This window comes from Vicugna pacos, unplaced genomic scaffold (assembly GCF_048564905.1).
Source record: "Vicugna pacos unplaced genomic scaffold, VicPac4 scaffold_114, whole genome shotgun sequence".
In the NCBI taxonomy this organism is placed as follows: Eukaryota; Metazoa; Chordata; class Mammalia; order Artiodactyla; family Camelidae; genus Vicugna; species Vicugna pacos.
Genome location: NW_027328794.1, coordinates 1,065,713 through 1,092,459, shown reverse-complemented (window position 1 = coordinate 1,092,459; position 26,747 = coordinate 1,065,713). Strand labels below are relative to the sequence as shown.

At 50.4% G+C, this 26,747-nt stretch overlaps 1 protein-coding gene across 1 annotated transcript in view; it reads right to left on the bottom strand.

Annotated features, from left to right (window-relative positions):
- Nucleotides 1-2,783: 2,783 nt before the first annotated feature.
- LOC140694962 (uncharacterized) overlaps nucleotides 2,784-26,747 on the bottom strand; it is a 79,975-nt gene continuing 56,011 nt past the window's right edge. The window contains exons 6-17 of the mRNA XM_072957964.1: nucleotides 15,800-15,987; nucleotides 15,403-15,601; nucleotides 13,711-13,827; nucleotides 13,117-13,291; nucleotides 12,917-12,998; nucleotides 9,590-9,676; nucleotides 9,185-9,255; nucleotides 6,055-6,183; nucleotides 5,579-5,711; nucleotides 5,138-5,191; nucleotides 4,667-4,863; nucleotides 2,784-2,898 (exon numbers count right to left, since the gene is read on the bottom strand). Coding sequence (XP_072814065.1) covers nucleotides 15,455-15,601; nucleotides 15,800-15,987 — 335 coding nt within the window. The 3' untranslated portion in view covers nucleotides 2,784-2,898; nucleotides 4,667-4,863; nucleotides 5,138-5,191; ... (6 more) ...; nucleotides 13,711-13,827; nucleotides 15,403-15,454. The remainder of the gene's footprint in view (nucleotides 2,899-4,666; nucleotides 4,864-5,137; nucleotides 5,192-5,578; nucleotides 5,712-6,054; nucleotides 6,184-9,184; nucleotides 9,256-9,589; nucleotides 9,677-12,916; nucleotides 12,999-13,116; nucleotides 13,292-13,710; nucleotides 13,828-15,402; nucleotides 15,602-15,799; nucleotides 15,988-26,747) is intronic.

The window sequence follows — 26,747 nt, the reverse complement described above, 5'->3', positions numbered from 1 at the left end:
AAATCTGTGTGGCACCAGGCCACCTCGAATACATGTTGATGAGGTATTTATAAGCCCTTCACCATCCCAAATCAAAGCCCACGCACGAGCCACAAGACCATCACCTACACATTTGGAAAACACACAACATGGTGAATAGCACTTTTCTTGTTCAGTAGCCGGTGGCAGCGAACTGTCAGCAGACAGAGATACAGGGACACAGAGGCACCTCCCCTCACTCAGCTGATAAACTTCCGTGCATCCCTGGGGACAGGATTGTCATAAAATGCACCATGGATTGATCCTCCTCCTAGGAAAGGAACCGTAGTGCTGTCATTAGGTTTGAGCAGGGGTGGGTGGAGGATCTCAGAAGAGTTGTTTCAGCACACCAATAGAATTCTTGGCCACCGTGACCACGAAAGACAAGTCCCCTGCCATCCCGGTAGGCACTTGGGCTCCTGACAAAAGCTGGGCTCAGTAAAGGGTTGAGTAGAAGGCACAGACCTGAGGGATGCCCCAGCAATAGGCAGGAGGTAGGGCCTGGTTTATACTGCTCTGGGTGTATCCCAGACTCATCCGAATACGAAATCAGAAATTTGCAAAACAGCAGAGCTGGGGTGGATCATCTACTCCAGACTCCTCACCTTACAGTTAAAAGGGTGGCAACCCTGACAGGCAAAGCAACGTGCTAAAGGCAGAGCGTGGAAGTGGCAGTGCCAGATGAAACGCAGCGTGCAACCCCCGTTCAAGGCCGCTGACTCTGACGACGGGGCCAAGGTTTCCAATGAGGAGAATAAGACAGTGTAAATACTTTGTTCCCCCTAAAACCCCAAATGTTTTTTAAAGGCACAAAAACTCACCTTAACTAGATCTCTTCTGAGGGGGCTCTCTTCTGCTTCTTCGTCTTTCTGTCTCCATTTCCCTCTCTCAGACACAAACACATTCAGTTTTGTGAAAGGGGACTTCCTTCCATACAAAGACAGACTTCACATCTTCAGAAAGATACCTGAGAAAGCACGTTTCTCAATTCAAGTCTTTGTGTGAGTTCTGGGCAACTGGCTTATTTTCTAGAACAATCGGTAGTTACAAAATCAGGAAATCATCTTCCACAAAGGCAGAGTTCTGGTCCGTGTTGATAAAGTTGGGGATGTCACATTTCATGAGTCTGTTCGGCTCCTCCTCTGGCCACCTGCTGCATCTGATGGCTTCCTGGAGCCGAATAACACTGTAAAGGGCTATGGTAGGGATACCAGCTTTGGCCTTGTCCAAGTGGTCCACTTCATTGATGTAGCAGTGAAAGAGGGACCTAGATTCGTCATTGCACTGCCAGAGAACACCTTGGGCAGCAGCGGTCTTCCAAAGTCTGACACAAAGCTGTTGAGTCTAAATCTCTTCTCGGGAGACTCTGCATTGCTACAAAGAAAACCAAAATAAAATATCGTTCACAGTGTAGCTCGGTGACCTGAAGAATCATAGTTTTTGCCATCTACTGAGAGTAAATCCCTGCACAGAGCATGCTGACATGCACTGGAATTGAAAGACATCACTTCTGAACACATACAATTAAACCCAAGGCAAAAGTCTAAAGTGAGGGCCCATGGACCATCCTAAAAAGACATCGTTCCCTGAGAATCCTCAATATTGGTGCCTCGCACACCAGTGTTTCTCCGTGGGACACTCAGATCTCTTCATCAGGATTCGTTAAAGTGCTTCTTAAAATGCAGAATCCTGGGGTGCACACCCTCAGAGTCTCCAGAGGTAGCGACTGGTAGTCTGTATTTTCATAGCCACCAGGATAACTAAACATGCTCAGGTTTAGCACCGCAGTCTACATCGGGTCACCTGAGCATCGACAATTCTGTCTCACGGGATGGGGGGTGCCATGTGTGTCAGGGTGCTGTCCTACCCATGTGTCTCCCCTGATTCTCAGAACTGACAGTGCTGCCCCATTGGGCACGAAATACCACCGTTTCACAATGCATACGCAGGGCGCCCGACTGAAAAACAATCAGTGATAGGAGAGGGGACAAAACTCAGCTTCCTGTTACCTTGTTTCACTTACTGTGGGACGAGTGATCAATTCAAGGGTAATAAATCAGTGAATGAGTGAATAACATGACTCGCGTTAGTCCCACGAGTGCCTGGAAGAGCAAGCCTGGGCACATTGAGAACCATAACAGCCCATCTACTTAAATGTCATCCTCCACAGATCTATGTAAAGGTTACTTCCACCCAGGCAGTGACTCCAGAAGGGCAAGAATCATGTATGAACACACTCTCAAATCCAGAACAGAACCTGACAACAATTAGGCTCTGGAGTCTGTGTTTAGCGAGTGTGGAATCTCAGTGATTCCAGCTCTTACACCTTGCCTTCCCATCCCACCACACACGATATGGCCCTTATGTCCAGTTCTCCCGGGGCTGGGGCCACGGAACCCATTTATAGGACTGGAAGAATCTGATCATTTAAACCATCCCCCAGATTATCATCAAGAGTCACCTGCATTTCAGGGATCAGTAATCCCAGAAGCTTTGCAGTTCAGGCAGCTGAGGGATTTTTATATCAGCTCTGTCTTCTACTGTGACTGCCTGGGTGACATCAGACAAGGAATTCTGAAAAGCCTGAACTTTTCCTTTCAGGAATAATCTAATTAACAAATCTCGTTGACCACTCAACAAATGTGATGTGAAGATCAATGATTTTACACAGGAGTACAACATTCACTAGGTCGTGGATTTAGAATCAGAGGAAAATCATTTTAGAAAGATTGACAGAATGTAGCTTTAATGCGAATTTAAGTATTCTTAGCTTTCAGTAAATCATCTTCCCCTACTTATCACTTCACCCAAGTTTAAAAGATGTCTGAGAACAGGGATGAGTGTGCCAGCAATCTGAGACCCAATAACCTAAAATGTCACCTAGGAAAAAGAGGGGAGTAACACATTTTTAAAAAGCATGGCAAGGATGGCGGGGCCATCCCCAACCCCAGACTAAGAAGCTCTGAGTAATAGCTTTCCTGCCTGCCTGGGGCATCAGCTGATGTGAAAATCCACCCAGAAACCTCACTGTCCAGCAGCTCTTCCATAACACAGGCTACACTTTCTCAGAATTAAGAATTGCGTCCAGTAACCACTTCGCTGAAGAATAAAGACAAAGGAGAACAAGAGAGTTCTGCCCCTCCCAAGGGAGAGCCCAGACCTCGGGCTGCATGCACTGCGCCCACCTCCCTGGAGAAGAATAAACTGGAGAAGGGCGTTCTGCGAAACTGGGGCAGCAAAGGTTGAGATGGGAACAAATTGACCAGCTGGCCAGGGACAGCCCCCTCCGTCGCTGCCTTGGCGGCTGCCTCAGCCCTCTCAGCCCATCCTGCCCACCTCTGGTGGCTAAGCTGTCAGGGAAATTGCTTTGCGATCTGGAGCAACAGAGGCTGCCCACAGGCCAATCTGCGGAAAAGATGGGCGCTAAACCCCCAGCTCCCGAGTGACAGGCTCCATACCCCCGCCAACACCCCGACGCCCCCGCACCCTACCGCAACCCCGGGGAAATATGACCCGAAGAAGTGTGACCTGGGAACGAGGGGCAGCAGAGGCCGCCCCCACGTCAGGCCTGCAGAGAGATTGGAGCTTATCCTCCAGCTCTCCAGGGGCAGCCCCTGTCCTCTCCACCTCCTGATCTCACCGCGCCCACCTTCCAGGAGCAATCAGACCAGGTGTGGGGTGTCAGGCGAATCTTGCGCCAGAGAGGACGTCCCCAGGCCAGGTCAGGGGAGAGGAGAAGAAGTGGCCCCATTAGGCGGGGCAGCCGGCCGTCGCAACTGCCTCTGCCCCTTGACCGCATCGGGCCCGTCTCCCAGGAGCAAGCTGACCTGGAGACGGGCATCCGGCTTCTTGGGCAGCAGAGGACGCCCCCAGGATTGGTCACGGGGAAGAGGAGAGCAAATTGACAGGCTCCGCGCTGCAGGTCTTCTACCCCCGCCATCGCCACCCCCGCACCTTAAAGGCACCGCCCAGGGCGCCCCTCCCCCAGCAGGCTGAGTGGGACAGGTGCGTCTGGTGACCTGGGGCAGGAGAGGCCACTCCCACACCAGGCCATCGGGGAGACGGGAGCCAATCCACCAGCTCCCCAAGGCAGCCCCTACCCCCGCAGCAGCCACCACTCTTGCCCATGACCTCACAGTGGCCTCCTCTAGGGAGCAGGCTGACCTGGAGATGGACGTCCGACGAACTTGGGACAACAGGGACCGCCCCCAGGGCAAACCATGGGGGGAAGTGGGAGCAAATGGACAAGTTCCATGGGAAAACCTGCCGCTGCTGCCACCACCCCCAAAGTACCAAGTCCAACTCCCGGGGTCAGGCCGACTAGGATACACGCGTCTCGTAACACAGGGCAACAGCGACCGCCCCCAGGACAAGACGCGGGGAAGATGGGAGCAAATGGTCCGCTCCCCCGCTGCAGGCCCCCGACCACCGCCACCCCTGCACCCTGACTACCCTGCCTCCCGCCCCCAGCAGGCAAAGTGGGACAGGGGTGTCCCGGGACCTGGAGCAGCAGAGGCCGCCTTCAGGCCACGCGGTGCAGACATGGAGCTAATCCACAGTCTCCTCCGGGGCAGCCTCCCTATGCCTGCAGCCACCACCTTACCAGCCCCCTGACCGCACCGCACCCATCTCCCAGGAGCAAGCTCACCTGGAGTCGGACCTGAGGCAAATCTCCGGCGGCAGACGTCGCCCCCAAGCCAGGCCGTGGGGGAGAGAAGAAATGGAGCAACTCCCTGGAACACATCCCCTGCCCCTGCCGCCTCCGCCGCCGCCTCCCAGGAGCAAGTTCATCTGGAGACCCGCGTCCCGCCTCTAGGGCAGCAGAAGCCGCCCCTGGCTCCGCCTCTGGGGAGAGCGGAGCGAATTGATCGGCTCCCCCGCGGCAGCCTCCCTCCCCCCGTGGGTCCCGCACCTTAACGGCCCCGCCCCCACTCCGCACTCAGCAAGCTGAGTGGGACAGGAGTGTCCGGCGACCTGGGGAAGAAGAGGCCGCTCCCAGGCCCAGCAGCCGGGACAAGGCAGCTATTCCACCCGTTCACCAGGGGTAGACCCGCTCCGCCCCTCTGCCGCTGCCACTGCCTTCTGACCTAACCGCCCCACCTACCAGGAGCAAGCTTACCTGGAGTGCAACATCTGGCGAATCTCCGGCGGCCAAGCCCCACCCCAGGCCAGGCTGCAGGGAAGAGAAGAAATCGATCGGCTTGCCCGGGCAGCCTCCCAACCGCCACCGCCGCCGCCGCAGCCCAAAAGCATTGCAATAGCCTACCGGGGTCAGGCTGACTGCAAGGATGTGCACTTGCCTTCTTATCCTGGCCAGGTCCCTGAGCACCTCCCTGCATCCCTACACTCCCTGCACCTCTGCACCCCTGCTACTCTCTGCAATTCTGCATCCCTCCACCCCCACATCCCCTGAAATGCCTGCGCCCTCCACAGCCCCTGCACCCCTGTCACCAGTTACACTTTTGCACTGCTTACACTCCTGCACCCCTGCATGTCCCACACACCACCTCTTGGGCCTTTGGCAGAGTCTCTGCTGTTAGACCAATGCACAGTGACTCACTCTTTGCCAGTATATGATGCATCAGTGGACGTCAGGGTTTGCCTGCAGGAAGGTACATGTTCCCGGTCACTAGCCTGGGCCACTAGGGTGATCTCTGTGAGGTCACCCAGGACGGGTTCAGAGATGCTGTTCTCTGGGAAGAGAGGAGTTGAAACCGGTCTTGAGGGCAGAGCTGTGCTCACCAGGCCGTCCACGCTTCATGTTTTACACAGGGCTTCGGAGAAGTGAAATGGATCCGGCCAAGTAATACCGGCCTGCTGTGAGCCCACCTCAGTCCTGGGCTCTGAGTCAGACCGACTGGCTCCCTCAATCAGGGCCCAGTTTGGGCACCTGAATGGTCCCTTTGAGGCATCCCAACAGTTCTCAGGATGAAGTCTGGCTGCTTCCACCCCATGGCCCTCCCTCCTACTGTGCTGGCCTCAGGAAGGTTCCTTATATGGGGAAGAAGGCAGCCCACACCCTACCCCACCCCTCACCTTTCTCTAACCCAGGCTGGTGCTCTCTCTGCCCCTCAGAGTCTGGGAAGCCATCCCTCTTCAGTTATGTCCCTTCTGAGATGGACTTGCTTCCACTCAATTCTAGGCGAGGATGCACCATGGAATGCACTGGGTAAGAGAACCAAAATAAATAATTTCTTCTGTGAGGTTGTCTGTTTATCTACTGGGGCTGGGCTGTGTGTAGTTTGCTACAGCTATTGGTGTGAGAGGCTAAAACAGCCTGTGTGTCCTTGTTTTCATCTCCCCGCTGTCTTTGGGTTTTCCCTAGACACTCCTGAGACATTTACTTCTGTTAGTATTATTCCTGTTATTACACACGGGCCCTACTGACATGGAGGTAAGGTGTTGGGGGAGCGGGACAGAGCAGGGCATCTGCAGTCCTGTGATTAGTTCTCATTGAGCCTGTGCCCTGAGCTGTGACCTCCACAAGTGTGTCTCTTTCCCCCCACCCCAATTTGGGTGACACAGAAGGGATTTCCCTTCTCCCAGGTTGGTTAGGCTCTGGTAAAATAATTTCTCATTAAAAAAACAAACAAAAAACAACTTCCCCCAATGAAACAGAATGTTCTGGGTGTATTTCAATACAGTTATTTTCTCCTCTCCAGGCAGGAAGCATGAGGAGTTATCCTCTGACCTTCATTCTGAGAACAGGACACGGTCCTGGATGTAAAATACATGAAAAAGAGCATGGGGCCCCTCTGACTGGCCCCCTGGAGTTGTCACACTCTGATTTCCCCACACTGAGCCTCCTGCTGGCCTCAGGGACCTGTTAAATCTGCCTGCCCCCAGGGTTCTTACAAAAGCAGGTTCTGCCTTGGGAGCTGTGACTCTCCAAGCCTGCCCGCTGTTCCCTTTGCAACCTCTCTGGGTTGGAAGCAGCTTTCCCCCTCAGTCTTCTGGGATCTAAGAAGAGCAGTGGGTTTGCAGCTCCCTCAGATTTGGTGTTATTTTCAGGACAGGAGGAAGAACTTCTGAGCTCCACACGAGCTGGACCAGAGGCTGGAATCCTCCCTTCCTCTGCCACCGTGCAATCAGTGGCTGTGGTTCTAGCCGAGTTTCTGAAGATGTGGACTTAAACACACATATCCCAGCCCTCACAGGAGCACACAGTCCCATAAATCCCCCTAGTTTCCACTGGTAACTATGGAGCCGATGGGGACACGGGTTTCGGGACCACAGAGGCCTGACTGCACGACTTGCTCCGTGGCCTATTTACGTGGTTGCTCCGGGCCTTGTCTGAAGTGGCTTGTTTACCACACCTGGTACGTGGGAAACACAAAATAAGTACTAGAACCTTCACTTTTTCTCCCTCCAGGGCCTTCAAACGTAGAAAGTAATAAGTGAACTCAGACAGCCTAGTCACCACAATGAGGTCCGTCCAGCCTGGCTCTCCTGAGTGATGGGCACTGACTTGCACCTTAACTCGGAACAGTAGGGGAACTGCCTTCCTCTAACTGGGCCTCTCCCCACACCAGGCACGCCCGCAGCTCAGACGGGGCCAGCTCCCCAACTGAGGTGTGTGCTGGTGGCTTCAGTGTGACCTGGCCCTGCCGGGACATGAACCTGCAGTGAGTGAGGTGGAGGGTCGGGTGGAGGGGGGTCCCTTCTGGGGTGGCAGGGGGCCCGGTAGCACCCCTCCCAGCCTGGTGCCTGGGGCTCCCTAACACCTCCTACAGCTCCTGGGTTGGCTCCGGTCCTGGCCACTCCACACACCCTCCCAGTATCTTTTCATTATGTCCCTTTTCTGCTTTTATCAGCGAGAAGTGGCTTCTGTTGCTTGTTCAGTGAAACAGTACATCGGGAAACCAGACTACTTCTAACATCAGTAAAATACCAACCTCGGTCAGCTCGCCGGGCAGACCGTGCAGCACAAAGGCCTGAACAGGTCTGTGCGACCGGCTTACGTGAAGGGTCCTCAGCATCTGTCTTCAGAGATACAGAAGCTGATGGTTCAGGTAAAACCTCAGGGTGGGATTGAGGAATCCAAAGCTGGTTGGTTTCAAAGGCTAACTGGTCAGACCAGACCCCTGAGCTGTGGTCAGAAGCCTGGCTCAACGTCACGCAGACTCAGCGCCCTAAGTGCCGGGTGGGGCTGGTGCTGTTCCCTTTGCAGGCTCTCGTTGGGGATTCACTGTAGCCCCTTAAATACAGCAGAAATTCCAACCCCATTAGCCCCCACCCTGAGTGTTCCATGACACAAATCCCGGGAGTGTTTAATTTTCATCTTTGTTTAGGAGGATGAAGGTGGTTCAAGAGAAGACATAAATTCACACTTAGTGACACAAGGTCACAGCCAGTACTTCCTCCACGGAGAGCTATGTGCTCCCACAGTGGTGGCTGGGGGCTGGGCAGAGACCCTCTGCTGGTCCCAGAGGGACTCGCTCATCTGGCCACAACTCATGGGTTGGACAGAAGATCCAGAGGGTGACAGAGCATCTTTCCTGGGAATTTGGAACTGACACATAGAAATCAAGTTCACTCATCTGGAGTTTGGCGGAGGGGAGGGGCGGTGGTTGGAAATCAAATGAAACCAGAGCATGAGAGAAACTTAGAAGTGAAAGAGCGAGAGACAGAGAGACTGAGCTTGTGAGAGCAAATAGTCAGAAAGAAGGCAAACAATCAGGGGACAGAAGAATTCCAGCTCCTGACTGTGTAGTCTGTCCCAGCCCATCAATGACCCCGCGAGATGTTTAATAACATTCCAGTTTTGCAGATTAGGAAACAGGCTGAAAGAGGTGGGGGCTGGGTTTGGGTGCACAGTTAATTCAATTGCCACTGGACCCCACACTTCCCATTGCCTGAAGGCACCCTAATCCTCACTGGGACCCCTGTGGTCCCCTGACAGCCCAGCACCCTGATCAAAGGGACCCTGCGGGAGTGGGAACCCCTCTTGAGTGTGGAGAGTTCCCTGCCCCGAGATGCCATGCATCAGCAAGCTCCCGCTCACCCCAGGTTAACATCAGCCCAGCTGTACAGTCTCCCAACCCGCTTCCCTCCCTGCCAGGCACCCCCATCCTTACCACCGAGTGTACTGCAGGAATTCAGGCACAGGGATGCCCAAATCAACACGAGCCCATCGGCAATAGAAAAAGCAGACTCCCAGGCCCACCTGGGTTGCGAGGGGACAGAAGGTGTCCTCAACTTTCATGCGTCTAAGACAATCTTCTTCAGCTGGAGGTTCTAGAGAAAAATAAAAGGTCCAAAACATAGTTCGGTGAGGAATTCCTCCAAGGACCTGACTCCAGTGTCTACAACCATGTGTACCTACCCCCGGAATTGGGGTGAAGGTGGATTATTGATCAGCACAACCCCTGGTGGCCCAGCTCCTTGGCTTGGCTGCCCAGAGGGGGCTGGGGGAATGGGTAAGGCCAGGGCACTCAGGAAAAGCACAGAGGACCTGACCTCTCCCTTCTGCACTCGTAAACCCTTCCCCAAATCTCAAGGCATTGGACAGAGATCCGCCACAATAATGAGATGCTCCCATCTCTTCACTCACTCCTGTCGGTTCACTTACATGCTGAGCATCCACTGGGTCCCAGGACAAGACACATAGGATGGCTGATGGGACAGGCTTGGTCCTTCCCCCTGGAACCTGTTCAATCTGATCAAAGAATGATCACTTATAAAGAGTTTCTCAAAATTATACAGAGACCAAAGACCAACTGCAGAGTGAACCAAATTTAAAAATATATATGAAGATCCCCCAGTCTCCCCGCCTAAGGTTAACAGCATAAAGCAAAAAGTTCTTGCCTTTAATCAGCAGGGAAGTTGTCACCCCCTCTCAGGTGGAAAGGAGAGTTATTCTTTGAGCACGTCACAGAAGTGCTCCATCGGATTGGACCAGGGCATCTACATTCATTCAGCAAATGTGTATAAGCTCCTACTACATACGGGAATCTCCTAACTAGACCGTTCCCAAGGCTCTCGGGCTTTATCAGTCAACAAAATAGACATGACTCCCCATCACTGGGGGCTCAGAATTTTAGCAGAGGAAACAGGCAGCATGTTGGGGTAGCAAGAGTTTGGAAAAATTTTTAAAAAAGAGTGATATGAGCAAACTCGGGTGATGGCGGTGGGGTGGGAGGCAGGCAGGAGAGAATAAGGCAATCCTGGCAGATCTCACGGAGTAATGAACTTGAAGCAGAATAGATCCGGAGGAAGAAGGAAGAGCCGGAGCCAGAGGCCCCCAGAGTGAGGGGGAGAGTGTGGGCAGAGAGGCAGAGCACGCCGGGTCCTGAGGCCTTTGTGACGACTTTGGCTCCTAATGACATGGTGACCCGTTTAGTGAGTTTTGAGGGGAGGGGTGATGTAGTCCAACTTATGATTTTGTGTTTGTGTTTTTTGGGGGGAAGTAATTTATTTATTTTAATGAAATGTGCTGGTGATTGAACCCAGGATCTCAAGCATGCTAAGCATGCGCCCTACCACTGAGCAACACCCACCACCCCCAATGTATGTTTTTACAGGCTCCCTCTGACTCTGTGTGGATGAGAGATTGTAGGAAAGCAAAGATGGAAACAGAAGGCTATTGGTATCCAGGAAAGGCTGAAGGTGGCTCTTAGGAGGGCGGGGAGCAGAGAGCAGGTATTTAATTAAGACAGAATATCCAGAATTTTCTAACAAGCTGGATTTGCTGTCTGTGAGTGTAAAAGAAAGAGAGAGAAAGGACATGGTTCCAACATCTGGGCCTGGACAATGGGAGGGATGTCCTCTCCGGATGGGAAAGGGGATGGGAAAAGGTGGGGCTGAGCAGGTGGAAAGGGGCTGGTATCAGCTCAGTTCTTCAATGTCATGGTTAAGGGGTGTGTTACATATTGCCACAGAAGTGCCTAATAGGTAGAGGAATCTGTTTTCTTTTTCTTTTTAACATTTAAAAAATATAATTAAACATATTAATTGTATTATGTGAATGATTTGGGAATTTTGTTTCATGCCAAGTTATATGTTATATATAGCCAAATGGAGCATATATCAAAAAGGGGAGAAATGAGGGCTTTCACATAAACTGACTGTCCGTAACGTAGGTAAAATTTCAATAAAACCAGTCTTCAGGGCAAAAACCTCATCTCGGTGTTACATAAAAATAAATGAAAAACGACTATGTTGATGTACCATTATTTCATGTTACATAATAGCCCCAAACTAACAGTGTTTAACTATGAGGCTTGTAGAAATACTATTCGCTTTATTCACATAAATACAGAAGTGCAGAAATGTTCTAAGGTAGAATTAGCATCTTAGTGGAAATAATACATATTTGAGCATTTTACATGATATATATGTACTGATTCAAAATTTGGAAAAGTAATTTCATAGTAGAACATATGTATGAATGTGAAAGCAAGATGAATGAAAGGAAAAGAATGTGATGTGAGTCTCAGGGATAAAGGCTCAGATGGAAAGGGGAAATCAGGGAATTTTGGAGAAATCGAGAAATTGATGTGATGGCATGCCAATTTCCAAGGCTGGGTTGCTTCCACCAAAGGAATAGCAGAGAGAGAGAGGAGAGGCCCAGGAACCCACCCTGGGGAACACCCACAGTATATGTTTGGAAAAAACAGGAGACATTGGCAAAGGACCAGCCAGCAGGCCAAAAGCAGAAACAGACAGAGAGATGGGCTGGGGGTTGAGTGAAGCAGGAACACGGGGTAGGAGGGATGGAAGAGCTGGGTCAAATGCTGCCGAGGGGCCAAGCATGATGAGGAGTCAAAATTGACCACTATATTTAGCAACATGGGGTCACTGATGGCCTTGACAGGGCAGTTTCCATAGAGCGAGGGATCAGGCGAAAAGCCAGAATGGGTGTAAAAGGGGATGGCTCAAGAGAAGATGCAGACAGTGAGTTTAAACAACTCCTTAAAGATTTGCTGCAAAGACACAGGGTGGCAATTGGTGGGGGTGAATTAGGGTCAAGGAGTGCTGTTGGTTTAAGAGGATGGACGTTTATATACTGATGGTGCCAACTAGCAGGAGAACAAAATAGATGAGGCAGTGAAAGAGAGGATGGTTTTGGGAGTGACAACCCAGAGAAGATGGGAGGGATGGGGCCTCGGGGACTTTTGGAGGAACTGGCTTTCGATGCCACTTTTAATAAGCGGTGGGGCACCGAGAGTGAGGTCACAGACATCAGAAGGCGAGCGGATGTGCTGGGAGTTGCTTGTGAAATTTCTCTTCTGTTGGCTTGTTTGCTTGTTCAAAGTAGAAAACTAACCTTACCAGCTGAGGAACAAGGAGGAAGAAAGAGTTACTGGAGCCATGAGCAGAAGATAAGAAAGAGCCTTCCAGGGAGAATGGGACAGTAAAAAGGGCAGGGGGAGGCGGGGGAGTGCGCTCCCAGAAAGTTACATTTTCTCTTTGACGTCCCCAAATGTGTGACGTGTTATTACCCTTCCTGCTGTCTACAAAATAAAAATTAATTATGGTTCAGAGGAAATGCTATTTCATTCTAAGAGGCTGCCTGTTTCTCAGGAATGGTCATCTTAAACTGCAAATATTACAAACAATGTTGAAAAGATGAACCTGTGTACCTAAAATCCCCTATTTTCTATTAATCTGTTTACTACTTAGTTCCCCTATCAATAACACATAACAAATACTGCCATGATGGAGGTACACCGATGCTTAAAAGGAAATGAGATCTGTATCCTTTTGCTAAATTCCATGGCTTCCTTAATATGCAGTTCCACTTGGAATTTAGGAATGTCTGGTATAAGAAGTGAGAAACAGTTTGAGAAAATCCCGGCTCAGAATTATACATCACAACCACATCTCACAAGTATATACAGCCGTAAAAAAGTTTAAAAGCAAAACTCCGTAACTACTCTTAAAGACCTTTGCAAACCTGGGCCTGCCAAGATGTTTCCAAACTGGAAAGGAACTCCAATCTCTTGCCTGGTACCGGACCAGAGGCTGGCCAGCCTTTTCTGTAAAAGCAAGAGAGTAAATATTTTCAGTTTTGCAGATCATTTTGTTGTAACCATGCAGGTAGGCAATAAGAAAGCTAAGAGCACTGGGAGATAGGAAACAAACGGGCATGCCCACACTCTCCCTTCCACTCAGGGCAGCTTCTCTGTGGTGGGGAGCTTTGCCACAATCACTTGCTTCTTTTTTCCATTGGTTTCTTTGTTTCCACCTTACTGCTCGAGCTCAGAACTTCAGGTGGGCCTGGTCCTTCAGCATCCATGCAGAGAAGGCTGAGCGGGGTTGGGAACCCCACCTGATGGAGAAGAGAGATTACTGGGAGGGACATTGTGGAGGCCACCATGACACGAGACAATCACACCTTCCGGGGTGAAAGGGAACGAAGACAAGGGAAGGACACAGTAGTGGGACCCCTAGGTCGCCTGCCAGGCTTGTTCTCCCTCCACGGCAACCATGGGGGCCTGGGGGGTGTTGGGCTTCAGCTACGGTGATTAGGATGAAGGGACTCAATATAAAGGACCCTCCAACTCCTCACTAGGTTCCAAACGCAGCCCCTCTAAGTCCACCCTCTGAGTTTCTGGAACTCTGCTGGAAGAATACATGAGCAGGCCAGAACCAGAGCCCGAGCCAAACATGACAGGGGTCTCGTGGGGCTGTAACCCCATGCTCAGTGGTCGGGGACTCCTTGCAAATCTGCAGAAATCCCTGTTCCACCTCATTCCTGGGAGAAACCCCAGATCTCCTCCTGCTCTGTCTGTTCTTCTCTTGAGGCTATTGTCCTGGAGGGATGCTGAGTCATTGAACCTGGTCCTCCAAACGTACATAAGCAGCCTGTTCAATAAAACAAATTATGCACTTTTTCACATTTGCCAGTTTTTTGATTCCAGAAAGGCTGTGGGACTCATTCTCACAGTCTCCTGTGCCCCCACCACATGGTGGCCCTCTGCTCATGTAAACACGATTTCCCACAACTGCACCCTGCCTCCCAGCTTGTCAGAGGGGAGTGTCCCACAAAGACACAGGTGTTTGTGAGGATCCTGTCCCCCAGCAGAAAACCTGCTCCTGGAGCCACGGTCAGGGATCTGGCCTCCTAAGCCGCTCAGCTCTAATTCAAAGCCTAAAGTGGGGGCCCCGAACATTGCTGAATGACTTTCTGAATCACCTGGACTGGAGGGGACTGATTTTCTTTCCAGGAATGAAGGTAGCGCAGCCTCCATTTTCAGGGCTGACCTTGACGATGGATCTAGTTCCCCCGACTGCAACACAGGAAGGAGTGGCCCTTCCACCCCACAGGTTGGAGACCCAACCCAAGGGAGTACTGAAGCAGTGCATTGCTGCCAGGTCCAGCATCCCTGCAGAGTGGCCTCTGCCCTTGAATGACCCCCTTCCCAGGGCCTTTCTTGCCCGGACACCACCACACCCCAGGCTGTGCCAGAGCTCTGGGGCTCTGCGTGTCCAGGGCACACAGGTGGCACCTGAGCCAGGTGTCCCCTGGGCCTCAAGGGAGAGAGGTCTGCTTCTGCATCAGGGGAAGGTGACCCCACAAGGCTGGCAGGACACTCTCAATATGGACCTCCAGGAGCCCTGGGAGCAGTTTCCCTGCAGGTGTTAAGAGCCATCATCAGGAGGGCAGGCCCCTCTTTGTGCAGACCATCCAGCAGTGCTGGGCCCACGTGCTGACCTCAGAAATCTACATGCCCCCACGATTCCCCAGGCAACCTCACAACTTCGTCACTTGGTGACCTGGGTACCACGAGCTCCTTGGCCATCCCATGAGGGTGGTCCTTGCAGGCATGGTCTCCAGGTTCTCCTGTTGAGAAATCCCCCTGGGTTTCTGTGGTCACAGAGCAGACACCAGAAGATTCTAGTCCTGCAGTGACCCCCACAGCAGTCAGCTCCCCTGTGCGTGTCCAGGGACAAATGACAGCAATTTATTGCCAGGTACCGTGATTCCATACTAAGTTCAGGATCCTGGTAACTCACTCTGCACCCCAAAAAGCTTCCATGAGAAATGTGTGTATTGGGATGTCTGTGCCCCTAGAAGAGCTGTTCCTGAGGGTTCCTGGGACCCTCCAGCCCCTCTCAAGGTTCTCAGATCCTGGGTCTAAATTTCTATCTGCCTCTTTTGGTGTACGGCCACCTGTGTCTCGTGGTCACGGGTCACTTTATTGCATGACTTGGCATGTTCTTAGTGCTCGTCCTCCACCCCTGCACTAGACTCCCAAGATGTTCCCACTGACCCTTGGCTCCCTGGGTGGCTCAGGGGGCCCTAAGTCTGCACCCTTCACTCTCCTCCTCTACCCCCACCTCTGGGGCCACCCCTAGGTGGACTTGGAGGTGTTTGTAAATGAGTCTTACACAAGGACATGTCTGGACAAAGCAGGACCCCACCCCCGGAAAACTCACCTGCTCCCTTCTCAGAAGAGGACCCCACAGCCCCACATTGCCTCCCAGGGGTCTACTCAGGACACAGTCCCCCAGTTCTGGGCAAGGTGTCTCCCTGGAATCCTTGCTTCCAGGAAGAGTCTCTCTGTCCTTCTTCAGAGTTTAGAGGTGTTCCCATGTCCCTGACCACCAAGATGCCCAGCACAGTCCCTTCAGTGACCTGGAGAGACAAGGAACTTATGTGGCCACAGGTCTCACAGGACACACCTGCTGGGACCCCAGGCTAAAGGGCTGTCCTTCTGCCTTCTCAGGTGTGGCTCCCGTGGTATCTTTTTGCAGGGGGCCCAAACGGGGAGTGTGGCCCAAAGCAGTTCATGGGGCTCTCTGGGCAGGGAAGACTTGGGCCAGGTGGCCTTGCCTGGTTTCCCTGCTGGGCCACTCTGAAAACCCCCGCTCCTCTGGCTGTGGCTGGAGGCCCCTCAAACCTCAGGGCGGGGCTCTTTCTCTCAGCCTCCACTGACTCCAAAGCCACGCTGGTGCTGGCGAGGGGAAAGAGCTTTCTTGCCTTCTTTTGGCCAAGTTGCCACAGGTGGATGCTGCGGGGAGCTGGAGAGAGAGGTAGCACTTGCTCAGATGTGAGTGGTTAAGCAATTTGACACCCTGTCAACTAGCCTTAAACATTGGAATGAGGTCTTTCCCGGTAAAGCTGGAAGTTACTTTCAGTAACTTGTCTAAAGATTTCTTTTTTTTTTTCCACTTAAAGACTCATAAAACCTCTCCCAGGTCATTCCTGGTATGGACCATTATCCAGGGATCAATCAGGAAATGCAGGAGGAGAGGGGTGGGGGTGGGGGAGAGGGGAGGTTAGATCAGAGCCCACGGAGAGGAGATGCCCCTCCCAGGAGCCTCACACTGGGCAGTGGCTTCTGGCATCCAGCTCTCCTGTTCTCAGGCCCATTCCATCTGCGGGGTTTTCCAAAAACATAATGGTGGAAGGGCCATGGAGGACACCTAGAACTTCCAGAATAGACAGGGGGAGCAGAGTTACCATGCTGGCCCTGGGTTTGGAGACAGACCTGCAGTGGAGACCACAGGCTTCTGAGAAGCCAGTTTCGAAATAAAGGCAGTATGCACTGGAATACCCGGCTCGAGAGAGTGCTTCATCATAGACATGTAATTTACATAGTTCTCACCACTAAATTCTGTGTTCCCAACACGCTACATGAATGACGGCTTCAACACACATTCATTTCTGAGATGTGAAAAAGTGTAGAGCCGCTCTTTCATCCTGCATAATGGGCATGGCTACACTTAAGAACACTTACCAAGATTTCTCAGCAAGAGCCAATTTCGAAATAAAGGCAGTTTGTGCAGGAAAACCCTGTTGGAGTGAGGGCTTCCCCATACACATGTAAGTTATAGAGTTCCCCTCACCATGAAACGCTGTTCCCAACATGCTACATGCATGAAGGCTTCGACACACATTCAGTTCTAAGCTGTTAGCATGTGGAGAGCCGCTCTTTCATTCAGCACAAAAGGCATGGTTACACCCAGGAAGATTTACCCAGATTTCTCAGCTGCTTCCTTCAGCCAGATTCAAAATAAAGGCAGTTTGTGCTGGGAAAGCCTGTTGGAGCGTGTTCAGAGCTGTTTCGGGCTCTGTCCCAGCTGGAGGGTGCAAAGCCCAACCTCCAGAAAGAGGGACCAGGACCCCACCCGCCAGGTGGTGTTGCCTTTGTAGGGGAACAGTGATCTTTGGGTAAGATATATTGCGGCTCTCTCTAAAAACTGCTTTGACTTAAGTTTGCATCCTAGTCACCAGTTCCAGGACAACAGAAAAGGCATACCCTACATCCCTTTGCACTCAACTCTTCCCAAAAGAGCAAATATTTGTCCATGAAAATACCAGCTGCTCTTCTAAGGCCCACTAAATACCCAGCAGTGTGGGCGGTGCACTCTTGATCAGGGACAGGAGGAGAGGGAACAGCGGTCCTCCTGCAGGCTTGGCCTGGTGTGGCAGCTGCGCTGTGGGTGCGTGGTGGGGAGGGAATGCAGGGAATCCTGTTTGAGGGGCCTCTGTGCACGCCTGCATTATAGTCTGAGGCTTCATACAAAGGCTCCAGGCATCCTAACTGGTTAGATACAGCCCCCACCCTTGGGCTGGAACCACCAGGAGATAAGTACCTGTAACAGGGACGGTGCCTGGTGTGGGGAGAGGTCATGGGACACTCCGGGGGCAGGGGCGGTGGTGCTGGGGAAGGCAGGGGATGCAGTGAAGGGTGGAGGGAGCAGGGTCCTTTGCTTGGGGGTGCGAGTTCTTTGGGAGACCACAGGGAATGGCACACATCATCCCCACCCTATACCCCAAATTCCTAGCCCCGCCAACACAGGGGCTGCTCTGCACCCTCTCAACGTGGCTCTCCTGTAAGACCGCACCCAACCAGGCATCTGGCACCCTGCCCTACCTCCCCTCTTGGGACAGATCCCGTCTTCTTGGAAACTGCCTAGCAGCGCGTATTCAAGGCCGGCAGCCGGCCTGGCGGATCTGCACTTCAGGTGCCCTACCTGGCCAGACGTGCCTGCCTGGGCTCAGTCCTCTATCTTGCCCACAGGTAGCCTGGGTCCACTTCCGGTGCAAGCGGAGGCCGCGGAGCCCAGGCTGAGCCCCGCACACAGACAGGTGAGGGTGCCCCCGCCCCGCTGCCCCGCCGCCGCGCCCACTGTTGGCAGCATTGCCCCAGCCTCCGGCCGGTGCCACCTGCAGCTGAGGACCTCCGCGCAGCCCCGCCCGCCCCGGCCCCGCCCAGCTGCCCCATAAGCCTCCCCCCACCCCCGTCCTGGCCGCGCCCTTGCTCCCATTGGCTCCGAAAGTTCTGCCCTTGCACGTCTAGCCTCGGGAGGACGCAGACGCAAGCGCTAGGGGAGGGCCCCGCGGCGTTGCCATGGATAAAGACGCCGCGCTCCTCGCGGGCTGGCGTGCGCTTCTGGGGCAGGCAGAGGGCTCCGGAAGTGTGCAGCTGCCCGGGGCCATGGCGGTGTTTGCTGCTGGGGATGGCGGCTTGCTTGGCCGGGCCACTAGTTCTGGCCGCGTCAGTCGGCGGCCGACATCCTTTCTGGGGCGGCGTCTCACAGACGGTAAACGTACGGCAGCGCCGTTGGCGGGGCCAGTGGACATGGACCGGGGTGGGATCAGGGTTGGTGTGGCGGCCGGGGAGGGCTGAGGTCATGATGGCAGCCCTTCTTGGTGAAACAATAAAATGAATAGCCATTTTCACAAGACCTCTGAGTAAATCTACTAGGGAACTTCATCCTGGACTGAGGAAGAGGACTGGGGAGGAGGGGGCATTCAGGGGCACAGAGAATCATGGGCCACCTGTCCCACGATGGACTTTAGACTCACCCTCACCCTTCAGGAACTACTAAATACACACAGACAGAGTGCTATGGACAAGATTTTTTTTTTTAAACAAATCCCTGAATCCCTAGCAGGTCTTGTTTCTACCCATACACAAATGGCTTATGTGCATAATGTTTCACAAAAGCCTTAAAATATTATCACCCCAACTTGACACATCAAGAAACTGAGGTAGAGAAGTTTATCACATTCTACAAGATTAGAGAGAGGCCACGTCAGACACCGTATTTAAATCCAAGCCCCTGCTCCAGTGCTCACACTAGAAAGTGTGACATACTGCCCCTTTCCTGCCCTCTCCCTGCAATCAATCTCTGAAGAGTCTTTTCTGTGTCACCTGGAATCACAATCACATTCATTTTCCACAAAGAGCTATGTCACTCCTTGGAGGACTTTTCAAAATCTAAAGGGTTGGTTTGAGAGGAGAGATTTGCATTTTCTGTTTCTCAAAGGAAACATGGCTTTAAAAGAAACTGAAAAGTAGTTATCTAGTCTAAGCCCTCATTGTGCAGAGAAAAAACCGGAGGCTCAGAAGAGATGAGGAAAGGGCCTTATTAACAAATATTGCCTCAGTACAGCACCAAGCCAGACCTGGCACTTCTAGGGGAGGATCTGGAAGGCCCAGGAGAATGAGTGTTAGAAAACAGAAAGAGAAGAAGCATACAAGGCCCCGTCTCTTCACCACCATAACATGAATTTCCACCAAATTACCCAGAATGGGTGCAGCCAATATTAAGTTTGTCAAAAGAGGTTATAGAATTCTCAACCATAGTGGAAATTCCAACATTTACTGTGCTTTTTTCCCAGTTCAAGCATCAATTCAGTGGGCACTCTGTACCAGGGACTACACGAGGCCTGGGGTTCTCCCAAATACAGATCTCTATTACCACGTGTGCAAACCACATTAAGGCCACCAGAAGAAAAGCGCCCACAGATAAGATGGAATTACTGAAACTGAAAGCAGCAAAAGAGCATATATTACTAGGAAAAACGGTGCTCCTAGTAATGGACACATGGACATAGAATGCAAACTGTGTTTAGCAGGCAGGAAAGGGGGGATTAACAGATACAAATTAGTAAATATAAAATAAATGACAAGGACCTGCTATATAACACAGGGAACTATATTCAATTTCTTGTAGTGATTTATACTAAAAACAATCTAAAACATATATATATACATATGCATATGTTTATAACTGAATCTCTGCTGCACACTTGAAAATAACATTGTAAATTGACTACACTTATAAAATAATAATTTTAAAAAATAAGTAAAAATAAATGCAACGCCATTAAGAAAAAATAAAAGAACTCTCTAATCCCCTTAACTGTAGGTGGTCGAGAAATCTAGCTGCAAACACCAAGTCCACTGGATCACTCCAGCACTGGCTGTCACTCTTTCTGACCATCAGAGAGTCACTTGCTTCACTGAGGTTACTTTTCTCTTCTGTGAAAGGCTACAGTTGCAACTAACGATGTATAGAATCTCATCATTCACAAGCCCAAAAAGTAGTGAGAACTTCACATGGGCCAGGCTCTGGTCAGATGAAAAGATAGGGTCCCAGATATATTCATGGGTAGAAGAAGTTTATGCCATAAAGTTATAAATTCTTCCTGTTTTGATAGACAGATTCATTTCAATTCTGGTTAGAATTCCTACCAGATTTTTCTTGGAATATAACAAGTTAATTTATGGTCAGGAATAGCCAAGAAATTTCTTTAGAACCACCACTTGGGAGGGGTGGATAGGTCATTCATTTCCACTGCTCTTTCTGAAGTGATGAAAACGTTCTGGAATAATAATGGATGCACCACTGTGAATATGCAAAAAGCTGCTGAATTGTACCATTTAAATGGATGGAATTCATGGTTTGTGAACTATATCACAATAAAACTGTCCTATGAAAATTATTTCTTGACAATTATTTTTCAGTTTATACACTAGTCTGTCTCACAATTTAAGAAAAACAAAAAACCTAAACAAGCCAAACTATGCCAGGAGCACTTTAGGACTGCAATATGCCTGGGTCTCCAAGGCCTCTGGTGGTGCTGTTCCTGTTAACGCACAATAGCTGGGCTGGGCTAGTTAGGGACTGTAACTATCTTTTGAAAATCGAGGATCACTCCTTTCACCCTGGGAGAGGGAAGGAAGGAGGATGTCACAGCCTCATGCCTTCAGCACATTTTTAACAGAACCAAGCCCTGCCTTCACCACTGCAATCCCTCTCACTATAAAAACACGTGACATCAACAAGCACCGCCATCATAACACCTGAAAGTGTTCAAGGTACTTACCTGAGGCAGAAACATGGAGGGGGGAGACAGAACCTCGCTTAGCAGTGACGCTCCCTTTTCCCGACTCCACCAGGAGAAGCTGGGCGTTAGAGCCGGAGGCTTTCAGCCCAGGTAGCAGCGCCCACGCCACAGAGCTGGTCCTCAGGGAGCGGGAAAGGGAGAGCAGGGCAGCCCCGGGGTCGCGGGGCAGGGAAAGCGGGGAGGGGGACGCGGGCTGCAGCCTCGCTCGGAGGACAGCCCCAGCCACAGTCCCAGGCGCCCGCCCCCGTCCGGGTCCGCAGACCCCGCCCGCCCGGGACACAGCCCGCCCAGGGGCGGGGACGGGCCGCCGGACGAGAAGAGGAAGCCCGGGAGGAGAGGACTAGCGGGAGGGAGAGGGGAAGGGGACGCCAGCCGCGGACTGAGGGGATCCCGGCTGGGTGAGAGATGGCAGGTGCACACCAGGCCCTGGACACTGTGGCCGGGACGCCGGGGCAGGTGGCGCTGGCAGAGGGGTCTGGCCTGAGCAATTCATCTGAACACGGGCTGACTAGCGCCCTTGGGGTCTGTGACAGGCGGACCGCCCTCCCGCAGCCGCCTGACCCCTTTCCCAGGAGCCCCCCACCTTGCACTTCCACAGTCAGAGGCCCCGACCCCAGGCAGGAACCAAAGGCCTACCGGGCGACGTAGTTGAGAAGCCTTTGGGCCCGATCCCCGGCTCGGATATGGAGCTCCCAACCAGCGGACCACTTGGCACTGACTGCGCATGCGCAGGAGGGCCAGCGCTCCTCTCTGGGTTCTGTGAGAGAAGGTGGGACAGCGAGGGAGGGAGAAGATGGGAGCGGGTGGAGAGGACGGGAAAATTGGAGGGATACAGATGGACAGGATGAGCAGAGAGAAGGAAGGGATCTGGAGAAGGGAGGGTCTTAGAGGAGTTGGAGAAAAAAAGCTTTACCTCTGGGGCACCCCTAGGCGGCAGACCTGCCTCTGTACCCTTCTGTTACCCTTCAAGCCCCGCAGCTCAATTTTACCACCGTGATCCAACCCTCCGTCCGATGCTTCTGCAGAAACCCTAGGGAGATCACACCCGTTGCCCCCACGCGGAGCTGGGTTTTCTGTTGCTCTGAGAACCAAGCACCCGCAGGTGTTGTCGCTCAGAACTACCTTGGGAAGAGCACATATTCCCCTTTTACACGCTGGGAAACAGGCAGGCAGGATCTCTGCCTTAGCTCCACTGTCCCAGGTGTTGGGCTGGCGGGGAGCGGGATGGTACAAGATCAGAGCCCCAGACAGAGCAGACTGCCTGAGTGTTGGTGCATAGTCCCCATCCCTCCTGGGTAAACCATACCCCACCCTAGTGGAAACATCAAGGGCTCACAGTAGTTCCCTGGGTGTGGGAGAGCTGTCCTCATGTGAAGGAAAAGTCCAGCTGGGCTAACAAGCTAAGTCACAAATCTAAGTGTGATAAGTGTCAGTTTACTGATCTAAATTATGCTGGGCTATCTCGTAAATCTGAAGTTTAGTGTCAGTTTATTGGCCTAACAACCTAACTCGTAATTCCAAGCTCAACAAGTGTCAGTAATGTGATCTGTTACAAATTGATAAGCTCCAGTGTACTTATTCCTTGCTTTTTGTTCTTTGAGCCTTATTGGCTAATGCCCCCTTACTTGTAACTAAGCCTTTAAAACCTCATGTGCACGTCTTGGAGGTACTCAAAACTTCGGAGCCGAAGCCCCTCTGAGCCCACCGGCATAATAATTCTGAGTACTCCAACACTCCGATTGGTGCTTTTGTCTTGGCTGGCCTGTTTCCATAACACTCAGCTCCAGTGCCCAGCTTTCTAGGTAGATAGGAGTGTTACCAAGTCGAAATTAATTCTCCTCAGTGCAGGACAGGCCAATAAGTTGGGAGACCAGATGTTGGGGCATGGAATAGCAAGTTTCTGTAGACCTAGATGGCAAACTAATGTCCTGGAAAACCATCTCCCCAAGTCACAATTCAGGCTCCTTTCCTATGTGCTTGGTTAGTGCAAACTTCTTAGTGTAGGAATTCCTTCTTGTTAGAATCCTTTCTTCTTGCAGCTATCTGCGTGGGTCAGATCCCTGTAAACCTCCAACAAAAGAAACGTTATTTTCTATTCTGCAATTTGCTATCTTTTAATGAATGAAAAAGTGTTAAATATCCTTAAAGGTCAGAGCCTTCAGAATAGGGTCTCCTGTTTATTTCAGGCTCTAGGCAACATTGTTTTACAAGCAAGATGAAGCCTAGGTGACAGAGCATAGGGTTAAATTCAAAGGAACAAATCTAATATGGAGTCAGATTTGTTCTGTTATATTACCCGGCCAGATGCCACTTGAGGATTTAAACCCCTTTAAGTTAAAAATAACTAAAATTTTAAAGGAATTTACATACATAGGTGGGAATGTGCAAAGCATATCTGGAAAAGCACCCAAAGGATAGTAAACAGAGGCATCTCCAGAGAGGGCTGAAAGAACAGAGGATGAGGGAAAACTTCTTTCACTTGTGTATTTTTGTTCTCTGAGTTTTTTTTAAACCATTTCCTTGTATTTCTTTTTCAGATAAAAGAAATGTGTAATGGAGCAAAGGAGTAATTAGCTTAGCAAATACAGCAGCCATGGAATCATTAGTCATCACTTTTGATTTAAGCCAGAAAGCATTTTTTGACTCTCTCCAATGTGCTCTGTCCTGTTTTAAGACTTCTATTAATATTATTATTATTATTATTATTATTATTATTATTATTATTATTATTATTATTACTATTACTACAAGTACTACTACTATGACTATTACTATTATTACTATTATTTTATGAAATAATAACACGGTTTACCTCACCCCTGCCCATGGCTGGTGGAAAACCAACTGAGTTTTTCTTGAGTTGTTTTCCAAGGAGTAGAGATGAGTTTATAAACAGAACACATCTTCAGGGCAAAACAGGCAGTGTGCATTACCAGCAGGCCAGACAGCAATGAAGGGTTTTCAATAGAGGCACCCAGAAGCTGAGAGAGAAAGCCTCCAGGACACTACAAAAAGCTGCCCAAACTGCCATCTCCATGGTACTACTGAAATAGGAAAGAACAAATCTGACTCCATATTTGATGTGTTTCTTTGACTTTAACAAAGCCAAGTTAATATGCTCCGGTCTTTTCATGGGTTATGATGTCACAGAGGAAACGGACAGGTCAACAAGGAACCACTCTGCCGTGATCACGGAGCCGGGGAAAGGGATGGGCTGCAAGATGTATGAAGCAGCCGCAACTGTGCCCGTGCTTCTAGGCAGGTATCCAAAATCGCCTCAACAAGGTGTCAAACATTTGTGCCCATGTCCTCATCAACAGACATGTATTAAAGACAAATGGAAACATATAAAAGGCCAATACCCTTGCTGGGTACACCGTCCAAAGAACAAAGTCTCAGTTTGACAACTGGCCATCTCGGTTCCATGGGATTCATTCTTGGAGAACCTTAAAAACCACTCTTCTGTCCTCAAGAATTGCTGCATATTTGTCCTATCTTTGGCTCAGGGATGCAGCACGTTCAAGTGAACTTTAATGTCTGCACAGATTTGACTGTCTTTTTCCAGGTTCACTTGTCCATTCAAAAGAGGCCTGAGCTAAGTCCATCCTCCGTAAGATCTATTCCCTCCAGTGACAGCTCATTGAGCCTGCAATTAAAAGCCAAGTGAACAAGACTGTCCTCAGCTAAAAAGTTCACCGATCTTTCACTGTTTTCTTAATCTCTTCTCCTGGCTAATTGCAACAGACTAACACCTCCCTCCACCAAGATACCCAACTATGTCATTTTTCTCCCCAAAGAGAAAATAAGGTCCATAAAATAGGAGACAACTCCATAGTCACCTCTGAATTCTTAGCATATAGTAATGTCAATAAATACAACTCAGATTATTGTTAGTTTCCTTTAAAACCTTTCTGGTTATTTGAATGAGACCTTGGAAGAGAGGTGTTTGCTGTCCAGTATCTTGATCCACAAGACTCTGGAGGCCTTTTTCGGAATAGCTGTTCACTGATTCATTCAAAATACAACTTATCAATCAAGGAGTAGCTGTGCTTTTCTGCCAGGAGTTTGTGGTCACTCTCATGCCAGAACAGCTTTAAACTATATCCTTACTTTGGATTTGTTATTTTTCCCCTCTTCCAACAAAATTGACTTTTCTTACTTTCTTGTTTTGAGGAATTTTTTTTTCCTATTTCACCCTTTAGTAAAGCAAGATTCTCAGGATGGGCTTGGCCCATTATATGATCACCCATCCAACTCCTAGTGTGAGAGGTCTGGGGCTCACATCCCTCCCTCCTGTCAAGGCAACTGAAAATCAGTTCAGGAGCCAACCAGCACACCACGGCTTCTAACGCTCACGTATCTCTCAGAAACCCTGCTTTCTCGTTTGTCTTGGCTTCTGAGAATTTTCCCTCACTTTCTTGACAATGAGTTGTGCAGCTTGAAAGATGAGGAAGGAAGGTTTTATTTCTCAATCAGCATTTTAAGGAACTTGTGTAATGAAGGTTTTCAGGAGTTTCTAGTACCCTCCATTGCCGAGACAGAAAACACACTAGACATTTTCTAAATTTAGTTCTCATGTGCATTTTTTCTGTGCTTTTTTTTTCTTAACTGCTAACAGACATTTTTTAATTAAAAAAAAATAAGGCCCCAAAAAGAATAGAACACTGAAGGGGCAAACAAAATTAAAGGGCAAAGACAGAAAAATGATAACTACTCTACAAAGTTAATGTAATACATACACTATGTATCAGATCAGCAATTCTCAGTAACAGCTAATTGAAACATGACCATGAGGTAAAATTTCTCTCCTGTCAGGACATGGCCAACAGAAAATACAATTAAACCAACAAACTAATTTCCTAAGTCTGGCGAGGTACAGAAGTCTACAAGCTAAATGTGTCTTATTCTAGAAAAGAGGGAGTCTCACCAGCTCTTTTCTGTGGAGCCTGAGCCCACGGGAGGACGGTGAAGTGAGCTCTGTAAGTACCCAATTAGCAAAGTGAGTGATGAATAAATAGACGTGAGCTTTGATGACAGAGATAATACTACTATTCGTTTGTCCTTTAAAGTATGACTTCACGTTCAGTGATCAATACTTCGGCGTCCTTAGGAGTTGAGATTTTAGGAAAATGCACAACCTGGGCCCAGATCTCCTCTTTAAGCTCGTGACACTGCAGTTAGTTGTCTCAAAGGCAGCTCCAACTCCACATGCAAAGAGCTGACTTCACGGTGTTCCTCCCATAGCCGTCCTTACCAGGGCCCCTGGTCGGAGGGTAAGGTCTCCCTGCGTCTCCCAACTCAGGCCCATCACTCACAGATGTGAATGGACCCCTCCTTCAGGGACCAGATATCCTCAGACACCGAGTCCCACTACCCTCAACTGACCTACCAGATACTCACTGGCACTCACTCAGCACTGACCCTCTGCTGGAGACCACGCTGCACACTGCACAGTGTATCTCACTGGATCTCCACAATAGTCCTGGGAATTGGGTACATCACTGCTTCAATTGATTAGATAAATTGTTTCACTTCCTTGCGTGCGTCATTCAAACTGACACGGCTACTAAGCCACAAGCCTGGGCCTGAAAACCACTTGAAAATTGGACACTGCTACACCTCGCAGCCACCCTAC